Source organism: Pseudopodoces humilis, chromosome 17, assembly GCF_049639895.1.
Source record: "Pseudopodoces humilis isolate 2021_Gansu_Grassland_sample_001 chromosome 17, ASM4963989v1, whole genome shotgun sequence".
NCBI lineage: Eukaryota > Metazoa > Chordata > Aves > Passeriformes > Paridae > Pseudopodoces > Pseudopodoces humilis.
This window is the reverse complement of record NC_142216.1, coordinates 18,026,846-18,042,185: the sequence shown is the minus strand read 5'-3', so window position 1 is coordinate 18,042,185 and position 15,340 is coordinate 18,026,846. Positions and strand designations below refer to the sequence as shown.

The 15,340-nt window shown below is 53.1% G+C and overlaps 1 protein-coding gene across 4 annotated transcripts; it reads right to left on the bottom strand.

Moving 5' to 3' along the window:
- Positions 1-5,753: 5,753 nt before the first annotated feature.
- HDAC3 (histone deacetylase 3) lies at positions 5,754-15,214 on the bottom strand. 4 transcript variants are annotated; one of them, XR_015774006.1, is made up of 16 exons: positions 15,077-15,214; positions 14,710-14,792; positions 12,646-12,788; positions 11,561-11,642; positions 11,332-11,388; positions 11,184-11,239; positions 9,819-9,952; positions 9,505-9,585; positions 9,341-9,414; positions 9,144-9,208; positions 8,348-8,437; positions 8,181-8,239; positions 7,638-7,717; positions 7,183-7,340; positions 6,000-6,910; positions 5,754-5,930 (listed from the first exon to the last, which is right to left on the bottom strand). XR_015774006.1 is itself a non-coding variant. In XM_088063588.1 (16 exons), the coding sequence occupies exons 1-15, from the start codon at positions 15,129-15,131 to the stop codon at positions 6,841-6,843; spliced, it is 1,287 nt and encodes a 428-aa protein (XP_087919714.1). In that variant the 5' UTR covers positions 15,132-15,214; the 3' UTR covers positions 5,754-6,660; positions 6,800-6,840. The 4 variants fall into 4 exon arrangements, 3 of the variants coding, with proteins under 3 accessions (XP_087919714.1, XP_005532716.1, XP_087919715.1); XM_088063588.1 differs by having other exon boundaries at positions 5,754-6,660; positions 6,800-6,910; XM_005532659.3 differs by having other exon boundaries at positions 5,754-6,910.
- Between the last annotated feature and the right edge of the window lie 126 nt (positions 15,215-15,340).

The following is a 15,340-nucleotide window of genomic DNA, read 5'->3' as shown; positions in this document are numbered from 1 at the left end:
TCATGGCACAAACCCCTGCGAACCCCCGCTCCTGCTCCCCAAATTCCCCGTGACGAAGCACCCTAAAGGCTGGGGACGTGCTTTGTGCGCACCCCCCTTTCCCTGGCAGCAGATGGAGACCCACTGCCGATTGTGTTCCCGTCACGGGCAGGAGAAAGAATGACAAATGTCCCAAAGAAAGCTCTTTGGGAGGACAAAAGCTTCTTGAAATAGGAGCTGAGCTGTTTTTTCCAGGGAAGGAGGGAGGGGGGGAAGAAGAAGAAGGAGGAGGAGGAGGAGGGGGGATGATGGAGGGGAGGGATGCGCACGCAGCCAGCACTTCCCGTCTTTGTCTGGAAAAGGAGGCCACGGGGGGAGCGGGGGGAGCCGGGGGGATGCAGGGGGGGATGCAGGGGAGGCTGCAGGGGAGGATGCAGGAGCTTCGTCAGCGCCACGTCAGGGGAGCAGCTGATCCCAGCTCCCAATCCCGGCGCGCTGAGCTCATCCCGGGAGCGGAGCCAGCGCGGCTCAACTGCGCACACCTGGCGGGTGAAAGCGACACTACAGGGACAGCGACACAGCACAGGGGGGCGAGGGGAAAACCCCCCGGCTGCACGGCAGGAACCCCCCCGAGAGGAGCGTGAAGGCAGGAATCTATTGGAGAACTCCTTGGCCTAACTCAGGGTTCAGGCAGGGGCTTCTCAAAGTTTAAATCGCCCTCCAAAAAATCACTCAGTTGGAGTGATGCCCCGGTGCGAGAGTTTTGGGGAGTGTGGTGGGCACTGCAGGCAGGGCCGGGCTCCCAGTGGCTCCCAGTAAGGCCCAGGCAGCAGCACGAAGCCCACCAGGAACACCCCGAGTGCTCCTTGCAGTGACAGAGTCTTGGGACAGGCAGGAGCTGCATCCCCAGCCCCGAGTGCAGGTGCCACCTGCAGCCCCCCAAAAGCGAGGGCTGGCAGGGGACCGTCCCCAGGTGAAGCCACTGCAGTGATGGGGACAGCAGCAGCTCCTCACTCCCAAGGATTCCTCCCTGGGACACAGCCTGACCTCGCTCCCACTCGCTTTTCCACGTGTCTGCAGTTAAAAGCAGCAGGAAAACCCCTGGAGCTGTGGCTGGGCCAGGCCAGGTGCCCCAGGGATCTGCTGAAATGGCAGCAGAAGAGCTGCTGGCCCTGAAACAGCAGGAAAAGTCAGCCCAAGACAAGCAGGCACTGCCCAGTGTGAGGGGTAAACATTGAAAAGTCTGCAGAAAGTTTGGGAGGTGGGAAGAAATTCCCTCCAGGCTCTGATGAACACGGGTGTGTGAAAAACGAGGTTCACATATTTTTTATAGAATTTAAAAGTTTAATAAAATTACAATTAGGAAATAACAATAAAGTGTATAGATACAGCCGTGTGTCTCAGCATTCAGCCAAGAGAGCACACCTAGAAACAAAGGGGTCCCTTAAAAACAGAACCCTACTACATGTCCACAAATTCTCATACATACTCAGACATCCTTTTTAGGATTTTTGGTGTTCCTCTGTTTAGTTTTTCCTTGCCTCCTTCCCAACAGATCAATCTTCTTGGTGCCACTGGGTTTTATGTCCTTCAAAAACGGGTGCCATGAATTTTTCCTTTGGAGGGCTTGGAGGATTGCTTGTCTTCATCTGGACAAGATAATCTCAGGATGCAGGGGGGTCTCTGACTATTTTCTTTTTTAGTCTCTGGGTTATATAAACAAAAAGTAGTTTGTGCTTTAACATCACGTTATAGCCTAACATATATGTGTATTATACCACTGTTTCTAGGTTTCATCCATAACAGAAATAAAGGAAATTGTATTAATACAACTAAATTTTCTAATCTTATACATATAACATTCATTATAGTACTTGCAAAAAGCCAATAATATGATATGCATTTATAACAGGTGGGAATCAGGGAATGTGAAACACTTCCCAGACCAGGCAACAGCCTACCTGTGCTTACAGACTGTGTGTGTGAGATTAGGAATGATTTTGGTGTCCAGGAATTCCAGGGAGCAGCTTCAAACCCTCTCCTGGGGCTCACAGGGAGGGAGAACCCCACAGGTCCTGCAGGAATCATTTCCACCTGCAAAGTCCAGGGAGAAAGTTCCCAGACCAGGCCTCCTCCAGAAAGCAAAGGAACGTTCATTTCCCACCAGTGCTGCTCCCAGAGCCCTGCCAGAGAGCCCTGGTGCTGTTCCCCAACACCACTCCAGAAAAAAATGAGGAGGCAAGAGCAGGGAGAAGGTGAAGGGATGAGAGCCCCCAGCTCCAATCAGGTAAATCCTGATTTATTTAAAGAGAATATTTTCACCAGGGTGGTTAAATACCAGAGAAGGGAGCTCAGTTATGCTGAGAGAGGAGCTGGGACAATGTCTGGCCTTGCAGGAGCTCCAATTTGGCTGCAAAATGCCCTGAACAATTCCAAACTTTTGGGATTTTTCTTTTTTTTTTTTTGACTGGCCTTACTTGGGGCAGGAAGAAATGGGCCTGAGCCCTCCCTTCGAATTGAAATCATTCTGTGATGCTGGAAGGAGCCTGGTGAGCTCCCCCTCAGCAGGAACTTTTGGATTTACCAGCTCCTGGTTTGTGGAGCTCCTGGTTTCTCCATTTTTCCTGAGAATATTCCAGAGAGAGAGAGAGAAGTTTCTGTCCCTGTTTTGCTGCCCCTTCTCAGCCAACAATGGCAGATCAGGAACAGACGGAGGGAGAGAACAGCCACAACTGCAGAATTCCCAAATTCCTCTGAGGAGACAGAGCTGGGGACACTGGGGTGGATGAGGAAGGGCAGGGAGGTTTTGGCTGGAGAAGATCCTGATGCCTGCAGCCCTGTGAGCAAGAGGAAGGGATGCCAGAGTATCCTGGGAGTCTGAGGGCACAGGAAGAGCGCACAGAGCCAGGAACAGGAATTTTGGGACTGGCCCCCAGCACTGCCAGGGAACCCCAAAGCTTCAGGCCCAAGAGAAACTTTGGTTTGGGTCCACATGAGGTGCTCAGGGCCCTGACCCCCAGCTTGGCTGAATGAAATCCCAGTGCCCATTAAGGGCATCTCCAGATCCACAGGGCAGGAGTGAAATCCATTCTGGATCTGACCTCACGGACCTGAGGGGTCCCCGAGTGCCAGGAATGCTCTGGAATATGTAAAATGAGTAAGGAATCCCTGAGGAGCTGCATCCAAGGAGTTACAGACAATAGCCCCAGGTCCAAATGGAAACCAGGAACACCTGGGCCCATACTGAGACCTTCAGAAATCCTCCCCAGTGAGTTCAGACTGGGGGAGCTGTGTGGGGACACCTTATCTGGGGCTTCCCACCTTTAAAGGGGCTGAGGAGAGAGGTGGAGAGAGACTTTTTATCAGGGCCTGCCGTGACAGGAGGAGAAAGGTTTGGCACTGGAAGAAGGCAGGTTTAGACTGGGCAGAGGAAATCCACAATGAGGGTGGTGGGGTAATGCTGAGAGGAATTAATTAAGGTTGTGCTTGGGAGGGAGATTTTAACAGCCCCTAGCACTGAGAGCTGGTGGAGAGAGACTTTGGAGCAGAGCCTGTGGTGGCAGGACAAGGGATGAGGGATTGAAACTGAAGTGGGAGCAGTGGGGAGGGCTGGCAGAGGATTTGTTAGACCAGAAGTTCACACAGGGAAGCTGCAGATGTGCAGCAGGAGCAAACTCTGCTCCTGGTGACATCCAGGCCCCAAAGCTGTCCCTGATGGGCTCTGCAGTGCCCTGGCACCCCCAGCCAAGCCCTCCTGCAGGACCTGAATTGTCACTGACCTGTCCCACACAGACAGGGCTGAGCTCAGCAGCACAGACCTCCAGGAAACACCTCTGGTTCTCCTTCCTGAAAGTTAATTCTGCCCCAGGAGGAATGAAATCCACACTCCCAAGTCCCATGGACATCTCCACCTATGAAATTCAGTGAACAGAAAATAATCAGGACACTCAGGGGGATCAGTGCCTGCCAAGTTCCCCCTTTGCTCAGCACAGAGGGAGGGAGAGGACTTCAAAGCACTTTTGCATCCCCAAACTCTCAGGGCCTAAAATATGAGAGAAGGGGAAGAGATGACACCCCATGGCTGTGCTGCACCTTGTCCTGGGAATGGGACACCATCCCAGGCTGTGGCAGTGCCTGGAGGGGCAGCAGGGAATGCTCCTGATTCCCTGGGCCTCCTGGGCTGAGGGAGGTGAGGAACAGGGTTTGGGGGGAGTGAAAGCCAGACCTGGCTGGGCAGCACATCCCAAAATCAGCTCCTGTCAGTGCTGGGTGGCTTCTACAGGGAAAGCAGGCACTGGAGAGCCCCCAAAACAAGGATGTTCTCATCCCAATTTCCTACCCACACAGGGGTGCACAAACCTGCCAGCTCATGCCAGGCCTGTGGAACAAGCTCCAGGAAATGCTGCAGTGAGTTCATTAATTTGGGGTTGCTGTCTGGGGACCAACACAGCCAGGACAGAGTCAGGTAAAGCAGGGAGAAAAAGAAAAAAAAGGCATTTTATGTGATTCTTTGTGAGAAATTAAGGCAGAAGGTTTATTATTGCCCAGGAGGGAATCTCTAGGAGATTCTGTGGAGAAAGGGCAGTGCCAGCCTGGCCACGCTCCTGGTGCCAAGGTGTGGGAGCTCACACAGGGAAGTGAGAGGTGCAGCAGGAGCAAACCCTGCTCCTGTGCCCTGGTGCCAGCCAGGCCTGTGGCAGTGCCCCAGAGCCCCCAGAGCTGGCTGAGAACACAGCCAGGACTCTGCTCCCACCCCAAAACCCCACCCTGGGGCTGCAGTTCCTGCCCTGCAGCAGGGCCATGGAGCCTCCATAGAATTCCAGCGATCCAGGTGACACCTGGTGTCCGAGCACGGCTCTGCACAGGCACCCTCAGTGCACTGAAACGGAGAATTCAGCCTGTTCCAGGTGTAAATATCCTCCCATCAGGGATAATCCAGGGATGGGGCAGCCACAGCTTCTCTGGGCAACCCGTGCCAGGGCCTCCCCACCACTCTCACAGGGAGGAATTTCTTCCCAATATCCATCTATCCCTGCCCTGTGGCAGTGGGAAGCTGTTCCCTGTGTCCTGGCACTCCCTGTTTTTGTGGTCTGGTACTTGGAGAAAGCCTCTCTGACCCTCATGGTTATGACATTATGATGCCTTTCCCAGCTCAGCTCTCCCTCCTCAGCTGGAAGGATCCTGATCCACCAAATCCTTCCTCACACAGGAGCTGTGTTAGACCTTTGATCATCCTTCTCCACCCCCAGTCTGATTCCATCACAATTTATTTTAATTCTACCTAATTTTATCACAATTCATTTCTGAGGGACTTCTCTGGGCACCCACTGGGAGTAACCCTGACTTACCTGCTTCGTGTTTTAGTGACAAGAACTACAAAACAGTCCCCAAAAGGGCTTTGGGACAGTGAGAGTGCAAAGTCCAGATGCTGTTACAGACACTGCAACTCACAAAAATCACAGCATCTAATTTCCTTCAGCATCTAAAATAGCTGAAGGAAAGATTTCCTGAATCATCTCTGCAGCTTCCTGCAAAGCTTTTGCTGGACTGAGAGGCATAACAGGAGTGTCCACCCCACTTGGCCTCTTGAAAGGGAGTTCAGTGTGCTCCCCTCATGTGCAGTGATGCCAAAAACTCACCAACATTCACTCTGAGGAGAAGAGTTCCCTCCATTCCTTCAGTGGATGTCACTGCCCTGCCAGGGACACGCTCGACCCTTGGGAGAACAGGAGCCAACAAGGTGTGGGGATTAAAGAGACCAACAACAGGTCAGGTAAGAAAAATACTGCCTCTTCTTTAATGTTCAAAGACATCAGTAAACAAACAGAACCGTACAGACAGAGGCTGAACCCCCCCACCTCCCCAAACAGCACGTTCCAAACCATCACAGGTACCAGGACTCGGGACAAGAAGCAGCAAAATCTGGGGTTGGAGGGATGGCCAAGAGAAATCTCTGCTGGGTGAGGGTAGGAACAGAGCACTTGGAGAAAGCAGCTTCCCTCACCCAGCAGCAGAGCAACATCTGCTGGGTACAGCCCAGGGAACTGTCTCCCCTCAGAGCCCACATCTCCTGCTGACACACAGGAGGGACCACGTGTGAATTGGGAAATGCAGCTGGGAGCTACAGCAGAGCTGCAGGACACACTAAGCACTGACCTGGGCAGCCAAACCTCTGTTCCACAGGGATTTTAGCCTCCCAAGGAATAAACACAACAGGGAGGCTGTGTCCAGCTCAGCAAAGTGCTGCAGAACTCGTTTTGTGGATGCAGATCTGGGTGTGGGGGAAGGAATGAGCCTGTGTTCTGCACACATCCTTCCACCCCACTCCATCGAGCTGCTCCCTGATCCAAGGACAGCCTGACCCCTACACCCCACAAGTGGCCTGGTCTTCTCCAGTAATTCCTGGAGCCGTGGAGCATCAGCTGGTTGGAAGGGCCATCAGGAGCAGCTCTCAGTGCAGGCTGCAGAGGACAGTGGGGTGGTACCTGAGTGGAGGTCAGGGACAGCAGGATGGATCCCGAGCTGCTGCAGAGAGGCAGAGATCGGAGGCACAGCTGCTCCAGCTCCCACCTGGCTGGCAGGAGCCTGCATGGCAATCATGGAGCGTGGCTCAGGCTCTGAGGGCAGTCACACAGCTGCCAGCCAGGACTCAGAATGGCTCCATTCCCACAGCGGTGACAGCTGGAACCGTGACACGGTGACAAGTAAGGAACACACATCACCTCTGTGCCTCTCCAGGTGGCAGGAGCCTGCAGTGGGGCTGTCTCTGCTGCCACCACATGCAAACTAAGATGAAGAGAGGGCTAAAACTGGCTCCTACAGGGCCGAGTTATGTGCTCCAAGCATCCGTGTCCAGAGCCCTCAGATCTCCACGTCGCTCTCTTTGTCGTTGTCGTGGTCACCGTCGTAGAACTCGTTGGGAGCTTCAGGCCTGGGGGAGGAGAAATCCCTGTCAGTGAGGAGAGACTGGAACCCTTGGGGCCTGAGGGAATGCTGTGTTAGGAGACCACAGAAGCTCCTTGGGTAAAACCAGAGGCTTGGAAGTGACTTCCCTGCCCATGAGAATGAGATGGGCTTTAAGGTCCCTCTTCCAACCCTAAATTCTGAGATTCTTGGACTTGTTCTAGGACTTGGATGGATTCTTGTGTGTCCCCTGCCAGGGACAGAAAGGGAAGCCCATTGCTCTAGACCAAGCTCTGGTACCTGCTGTAGTTTTCCTCGGAGCCCCTCTCCTCCGGATCGGGCTCATCCGTGCGGTCGTAGCTGAGCAGGTCCGAGGGGACGTCGTGGATCTGCACGCTGGGAGCGTGGTTCAGCATCTTCAGGTTCTCAAATATCGTCTGCCTGATCTGATCCAGGTACTACAGGGACAAAACACAGGCATCAGCACAGTGGGACATGTCACAGCTCTGTCACCTGTCTGTGCCACCCGTGCTGGCCAAGAGCAACAAATCTGTGCAAAGAAGTCACTTATGAGAGCAGAGGGGGTGGGACAGCAAATTCAATTCTTGACACTCAAGCACACAGGAAACACGGAGAGAAAACCCAGCTGTTGGGTTTTTTTGGGCTGAGCTCCAGCTGGTTTCACAGGACAGAGAATCAACCACAGGGTGTTGGAAATTCCAAGCTGATATTGCAGCATGGCTGCAAGCACTCACCTGCCTGGAGTTCTGGTTCTCAATCCTGGTGCTGACATCAGGGTGAAGGGTGAAGTCTGGAGCGAAGTATTCAAAGTACTCTGAGATGGAAGGAGGCAGAGTTAGAGCGCAGAGGGTCAGGAGCTGTGCAGAGAGCAGAGCTCACCCTCCCTGCCTGGGAGAGAGCTGAGCTTAAAAAGCACAGTGATATTCAGCTCTGAGTGCAAGGGATGAGACAAAACAACACGGCAAACAACGGGAAATGGTGCAAACCAAATCACACGGGACACACAGGGCTCTGTCTGCCCAGCAAAGTGGGTGGGGGGAGATCACAGCATGGTTTGGGCTGGAAATAACCTTAAATCTCATTCCAGCCCCCTGCCATGGGCAGGGACACCTTCCACTAGACCAAACCCTATCCAAGCTGGCCTTGGACACTTCCAGACATGCTAAGGCCATCTCCAAGGTCAGGAAGTGCTGACACTTTGGCCCTGGTTAATGCAGAGCAGAACATCCCAAGCACTCCAGCCGAGCTAATGAGGAAAAAAGCCAACTCCAACTCACCGCTGTATGGGAGCTCGTCACTAATTGGCTCATCCACGAGCAAGGATGTTTCATAAGTCCTGAAAAGGTGGAAAAAGAGGAGCTCAGTTCATTGAGAGGGACATGGGAAATGCAAGGACAAAGCCCACAGAACTGCCCAAGCCCCTCACCAGGCAGGGAGGACTCACCAGCACCGTGCCACGTTCCGGACTGTGTAACCTCCTCCTCCCAGCACCAGCAAGGGGATGTTGAAGCTCTTCACGTACTCCACACATTCCCTACAAACCCCAAACAGGAAAATGCCAGAGCTGGAAACTGCAGCACAGGTTCATGTGTCAGGAATTGCCCCCCTGAAGTCCCAACACCACCATGGCTGGTGTGATACACCTGGAGCTTCCTTCCACCCAGCAATCACCATCACAGGGCTTGGCTTAGAAAGGACCTTCAGGCTCATCCTGTTCCACCCCTGCCATGGCAGGGACACCTCCCACCATCCCAGGCTGCTCCAGGCCCTGTCCAGCCTGGCCTTGGGCACTGCCAGGGATCCAGGGGCAGCCCCAGCTGCTCTGGGCACCCTGTGCCAGGGCCTGCCCACCCTGCCAGGGAACAATTCCTGCCCAATATCCCATCCAACTCTGCCATTCCCTGGGTCCTGTCCCTCCATCCCTTGCCCAAAGTGCCTCTCCAGCTCTCCTGGAGCTGCTTTGGGCTGTGAGGTCTCTCTAGAACATTCTCTTGTCCAGGTGAACATCCCCAGCTCTCCCAGCCTGGCTCCAGTTCTCAGATTATCTCCATGGCCTCCTCTTCCTTCACCACCCCCGTGCAGCACTTCGTACAAAGGTACTCATTCTTAGGCCCTCTCCAGTCACACAAGTGTTAAAAAAAACCCCAGAAGTGCTGGCAGGCCAAAGGAAATGCTCCAACCTCACAGCAGAGACTCCTCAGAGCCCTTCAGGTGGTTTTTTACAGCCCTGCTGTACTTACCCATGGCCTCTTATACTGAGGTTAAAACATCCCAGCCGGTCACAACCCAGGGAATCAGCACCACACTGGGGAACAGAAAAACAAGGGAATTTTGGCATTGCTCTCCAGATGCACACCAGGGCACAGAAAGTGACACAGGTTTAGCCCTGTGAGCCCTCTGAAGGTGTGGATGTGTGCACAGAGATTTCCTTCCTTACCTGCAGGACTATGCAGGTGGGCTGATAGTAATCTACCACCTGGTTAATGACTGGCTGGAAGAGGTGCTTATAACCTTTGGAAAGAGAGGTGGATTTGTCATGGCTCTGGAGCAGAAGGACCAGGAAACCCCTGGGGCCAAGGGGAAAGGGGAGGGAACACCTACTTTGGTCATCGATGCCGTCTCGGAGGGGCACGTTGAGACAATAGTAACGGCCACTCTCTGCACCAACCTCGTACATGTCACCTGCAAAACAGGTCAGCCTGAGACTTCAGAGCTCTGCAAAGGCCACATCTGAGCTGGCCTGAGTCCTTCCACCTAATCAGAATCCCTTTCTTACAAGCAACTACAGCTCTAATCCTCTCTAACCACCTTCTCTCACCATTTCCCCCTGCAGCTCGATTTTGTGATTTTTTTTTACTCCAGCAGAGCTTCCAAGGGATTCTGAAGCAGGTTCCCACTAGAAACTGAACACCTACCTGTGCCAGGAAAGAAATAGTTGCCATATTTGTGAAATGACACTGTCATGACACGATCTGTCAGGTAGAAAGCCTCCTGCACCCCATCCCCGTGGTGGATATCGATGTCGATGTACAGCACACGGGGGTGATACCTGGGGAATAAATCAAAGTTTGGATTCCAGGCATTTGCACACCCTCAAACATCTTCCTCTGATGTGCTTGGAAAGTGGTATTTAAAACATTTTCTTCTGAGGGGGTTGGAAATGGATATTAGAACAAAAAGGTTTTTAGGTGGGGCTAAAAATGTCTTGGAAAAGAACTTGTTTAAGCAGCTGGATGTTCAAAAGTTGCAGCTTCTTGTTTCTAACGTGCTCATAAGTTAATCTTTAAGAGCTCCAGTGATTTTAATCATATGAGGAAATGAAAGGCAAGCTGGCATGGAGGAGGTGGGACTGGAGCACTGTGTCCCAGCTGGTGAGCACCAAAAATTCCAGGCTGGGCTAGATTCACTGGAGAAGGAGCCAGAGACACAGAGACAGAAGCAAATTCAAAAAGCAGCCACCTGCTGCAGAAATGGATCCTGGAAACAGGCAACAAAATAACAGGGCATAAAGAATATCCCATGAGGGGTAACTGGGCTGTATTTGAGGCCTCTGCTGGATGGGATTAGGAAATGGGAGTGCAGGGATAGCCAGGGAAATCCTGGGGTTCCAAATAGGGCAGGGAAGGGGGAACAAGAAATCCCAGTACATCCCATAAATCTGACTTTGAGAGCAAGTAAACTTGCCAGCAGCCACGTAACTATTGTTTGATCAACTCCAAATCCTTTTTAATTCTGTGACAACTTGTCTGAGGCTCAGTGACAAGGAGGACACTTTGAAGTACCAAAAAAAAATAAAAATCTCAGATCAATTCAAGAAACTAAAGTTATTTCTGTAACTTTTCCTCTCATTTTGGATTTATTTTTCATTTTCTGAAATGACAAAATACCCTGACTCTTTTCTATGGAGGCCACCATGTGCAGCCCAAGTCCTGCTCTTAAGGTACTCAAACAACTCCAGAAAGATTTGAGTCATTTTTGTGTCTCCAGTGAACCAAAACTTGCATTTACCTGCAAAAAGTTCACTGTGGCAAAAAGGCTCAGGAGCCCCTGAAATGGGACTGAAGAACTCTTTTGTATCCCGCGAGCTCCCTGCAACAAAACTGGAGTCAGATGTTCCAATGCTCAAACCCTTTCTTGTGTCTTAAAGATAAGGCCAGGACAAAAATGAAGTTTTTGAGCTTCCTGGATTCCAGAAAGGCAAATGAGGCAGGGAAACAGAGGGAAAAAAGCAGAGGGAAAGCACAAAGCAGCAGCCAGCAGAGTTCAGCCCCTGCCCTTACTTGAGCAGCTCCAGGATGCCGATCACGATGTCATTGACGTAACAAAAGCCCGAAGCCTGGAAGAGAGAGAAACCCCAACAGCTTTAGAATGAGATCAACACAGAGCCCAGGCCCCAAAGACAAGAGGAACCCACAGATCTGCCATTACCTCAAACTTTTTGGCATGATGGAGGCCCCCTGCCCAGTTTATGGCAATGTCACAGATCTAAGAGAGGAAAGAGAAGTGAGTTTAAAGTGACAAAATGGTGACAACAACCCTGTACCTTCCTTCCCACTTCCACATGCCCATCCCTGGGGTCCACAACACCCTCCTGGCTTTTCCTCCTCCTCCAAAGCTCCAGCTGGGTTCCACAAGACCAGCACCTCAGCCCCCTTACCTTGTTGTTCAGCTGTGTTGCTCCCTGCAGGGAGGCCCCAGTGTAACGAGAGCAAAATTCAAAGAGGCCTGGAAACACTGGGCTGAAAAAGAAACCACATTCAAACCCAGAACATCTCATTCCTCCCCTGTCTCCAGAGCAAAGCCAAACTGCCCACAGGTAACACCTGGGTGAGAATAAAGCTCAGCTGTCTGTGAAAGAGTTAATTTGGGATCAGGATCACTCTGACCCTGCTGTAACTGAGCCCCAGCAGCAGAGCGAGCTGCCTGAAAACAGTGGGACACACAGGGAATTTGATAATGATTCCCAAAGCTTCCAAACAAGCCTTGAAAAGGTTTCACTGCACCCAAACCCTGTCAGAGTCTCCTGCCCACAGCTGGGATGTGAGACACTGCCTCAGGAAAGGGGGGCAGACTGTGATAGCTCCCAATCCCAGGGTGATTTGGGTTGGAAGGGAACTTAAAGCTCATCCTGTTCCACTCCCTGACACCTTCAGGTGGAAGGGACACCTCCCACCATCCCAGGCTGCTCCAAGCCCTGTCCAGCCTGGCCTTGGGCACTGCCAGGGATCCAGGGGCAGCCCCAGCTGCTCTGGGCACCCTGTGCCAGGGCCTGCCCACCCTGCCAGGGAACAATTCCTTCCCAAGATCCCATCCAGCCCTGCCATTCCCTGGGTCCTGTCCCTCCAGCCCTTGTCCCCAGTCCCTCTCCAGCTCTCCTGTCAGCTCCCTCAGGTACTGGAAGGCCACAATGAGGTTACCCCAAAGCTTCTCCAGGCTGAACAATCCCAGCTCTCCTAGCAGAGCTGCTCCATCCCTCTGATCATCCTGGTGCCTCCTCTGGATTTGCTCCACCAGGATGATGTTCTTTGTCCTCCAGAGCTGAACGCAGCACCCAAATTCTTACCAAAGACAGCTGCCACATTCCAGAAGAACTGGAAGCTCTCCCAGAACAAGCAGAGTCTGCAACCCAACACCCCCAAATCTAGACCCAAAAAAAGGAGCACTGTGACATCTCCAGAGAAGGGAGGAATGGCACATTCCAGAAGAGTTGCTGGGACAGGAGCAGCTCCTGAGGGCACTCACCAGTCGTCGCCCACGTTGAAGGCGTTGAGGCTCTTGGTGAAGCCCTGCATGTTGTTGGGGCTCACCCTCTGCAGGAAGTCAATGTAATCCTCGGAGTGGAAGCGGCACATGTCGTGCTGGGACGCCTGGTAGGGCTTGAACACCTTCCAGAGACAAAAGCAGGAGTTATTTCCCATCCAAACTCCACTTTCTCGGGCTGGAAGAAATCTTGAGGTAACTGACAAGTGGTTTGCACGAGGTACATAAATGTTCAAAGGCTGGTATTTGTGTTCATTTGGATTCAACAGCTGCTGCATGAAACCTGCTCTCCTTTCATAAATCCATCTCCTGCCTCTCATGACTGCAACTCTTGCCATAAAATGTCTTCCTACCCCATGGCACATTCCCCTGCTTGGGCAGCAAAATAAACCACAGCTTTTCCTTCACTGGGGGGAACATTCCTTCCTCAGTCACCAATTTCCCACAAGGCCCTGATCTAGGGGTGGTTCTGGTGCCTTTATAAGATTTACTGGCAGGTTCCAAATTATTTGGGGAAGCCTCCCAGAGAGATGGAAGAGTTGCATTAGTTTTGTTTCCCTTGGAAAGGAAAATGAGGAGGAATGGTCAGGCAGGTGCATGGACTCCAATCCAGGATCTCGTGGCAACACAGCTTTGCCAGTTTGGCACTTAGGGCACATACCTCAGCAGAGGGGAAGTTCAAAATTAACACCACTGGAAGAGGAAATTCCACTGATAAGAGATCTTTTCTGTGATTCCAAATTTCTCTAACTTAAAGCAACCACTCTACAGAAAAAGGTGAACGTGAACAGCTGGTCTCCAAAGGGAAACTCCTCAGGAGTTCCTGTCCTCATGTTCTTGTTTTCTGGGCTAAGCACGAAACCTTGTTCAGTTTCAGAGCCACAATAAACCAAAACAAGCCCATCTCCTCCTCTACTGGCATTTTGCAGGTGGATTTGTGGAATTTGGTGTTTCTCAGAGGCTGCTGCCTCTGACAACTCACACAGGGGATGGGGAAACTCCCCGGAGCAGCTGCTGAGGGGGAAGGCAGGAGCTATCCCCAGGGATCCCCCAGGAATCCTGATGGTTCATTAAACCAAACCAGACCAGAACCGATGGCAAAGAGAGAAGAAACGGCTCTCACTGGACAGCCAGAGGCTCACAAAGAAGGCACGTGGGAATCAAACAGAAAAGGAGGGAAAAACCCGACTGAAATCTTCAGGCAGCTGCTGGCAGAACAAACCTGGCTGCTTCTACCCTTCCCAGCAATCCCACCCACGTTCCTGAGCTGGGAAAGGTGGGAAGAGACAAACCCAGCCCGACAGGATCACAGCCTTCTATTTTAAGGAGGCAGAAACAACGAAATCACAATGCAAGACCAGCAGGAGTGTTCACAGTCCCAACTGCTCCAAATCCCTGGTTTTATTTGCTCCTAACTTGGCCAGTCCCTGACTCCTCAGGGATGAAGATGTCCCTGAGGTTTTCAGCTTCCCAGTGGCAACTTGTGGAAAATATAACCCCCCCAAGAAAGGAATTTCAAGATTAAAAATGCAGAGCTCTGCCCACTGCCTCCTTCAGGCAGGGATTTGCCATTTAGAAGGGCTAGGTCAGAACATGTTTTCTGGTTGTTCCTGCAAGGAAAAGCCCAACTCCAGGGATGTAACTTGTGGAAATCCACACAGTGACAGTAAAAATCTGGAAGCAGAATTCTACAAAGATTCCCCACAGTCCCCCCAAGTGCTGCATTTCCACACAGCCACTGCACTGGATGTGCTTTGATTCGGGGATTCTATTAATTAAGGAAATTTTTCTCACGTTAAACACCTAAAATTCTTTCCATAAATTGCATCTCTACAGCTGCCTGACCTCAGCAGCTCCCTGAATCCTCTACAACTGCACCAAGAGCCCAGGACTGAGCTCTACAACCATTCCCTGGCACCCACCACCGCGGCCCCTCAGCCCAGCCCCGAGGGGCTCAGCTTTGGAACCCGCCACACTCCCCGAGCTCTCTGTGGCCTCCCCCGGTCCCCAACCGCCCGCCCCGGCTCGGGGACACGCGTGGCTTACGATCATTTTCTTGTAGAGGCCGTAGTGCAGCACCAGGCTGTGCGTGAGCGCCAGGCGGTGCGGCTTCATGGGGTGCCCCGCGCCTGGAACGGAACCGCGCGGGATTAACGGGGCTGGGGGGGCACAACGGCCGCGGCCGCCGCGCTCCGCAGCAGCTCCGAGCGCCGCCGGGGAGAGGAGGAGGAGGAGGAGCGGGAACGGGGAGGAAGAAGGGAACGGAGGGAGAGGTAGGGACGGGACGAGGGGGAGCACGGGTCGGACCACACCCCAGCCTTCACCACCGCCGGCCCCAGCCCCATGGCGGCCGCCCGGCCGCTCGGCCGCCCAGCCCCGGTGCTGCCGCGGTCCCGCCCGGTCCCGCTCGTACCGTAGTGGAAGTTCCCCACGTCCGGGTCGTAGAAATAGGCCACGGTCTTCGCCATGGCGGACAGGCCGCGCTCCCGCTTACGTCATCACACCGCGACACCGCCCGGGACTGGGGGCGTGGCCTCACCGGGGGCGTGGCCTACGGGACCATTACTCCGGCAGGGGGCGTGGCTTCATCTGGGGGCGTGGCTTCGGCAGGGGGCGTGGCCACCGTCCCCGCGGTCCCAGTGTCCCCTCCCAGTGCCTTCGGGCTCGTCCCAATCGC

Excerpts from the sequence above, each read along its gene's own strand:
- HDAC3 (XM_005532659.3), bottom strand. The coding sequence starts at position 15,131 with ATGGCGAAGACCGTGGCCTATTTCTACGACCCGGACGTGGGGAACTTC. Across the intron at positions 11,240-11,331 it reads ATCATGCCAAAAAGTTTGAG|GCTTCGGGCTTTTGTTACGT; the intron begins GTAATGGCAGAT and ends TCTCTCTTCCAG. Across the intron at positions 8,438-9,143 it reads CTCAGTATAAGAGGCCATGG|GGAATGTGTGGAGTACGTGA; the intron begins GTAAGTACAGCA and ends TGGGGTTTGTAG.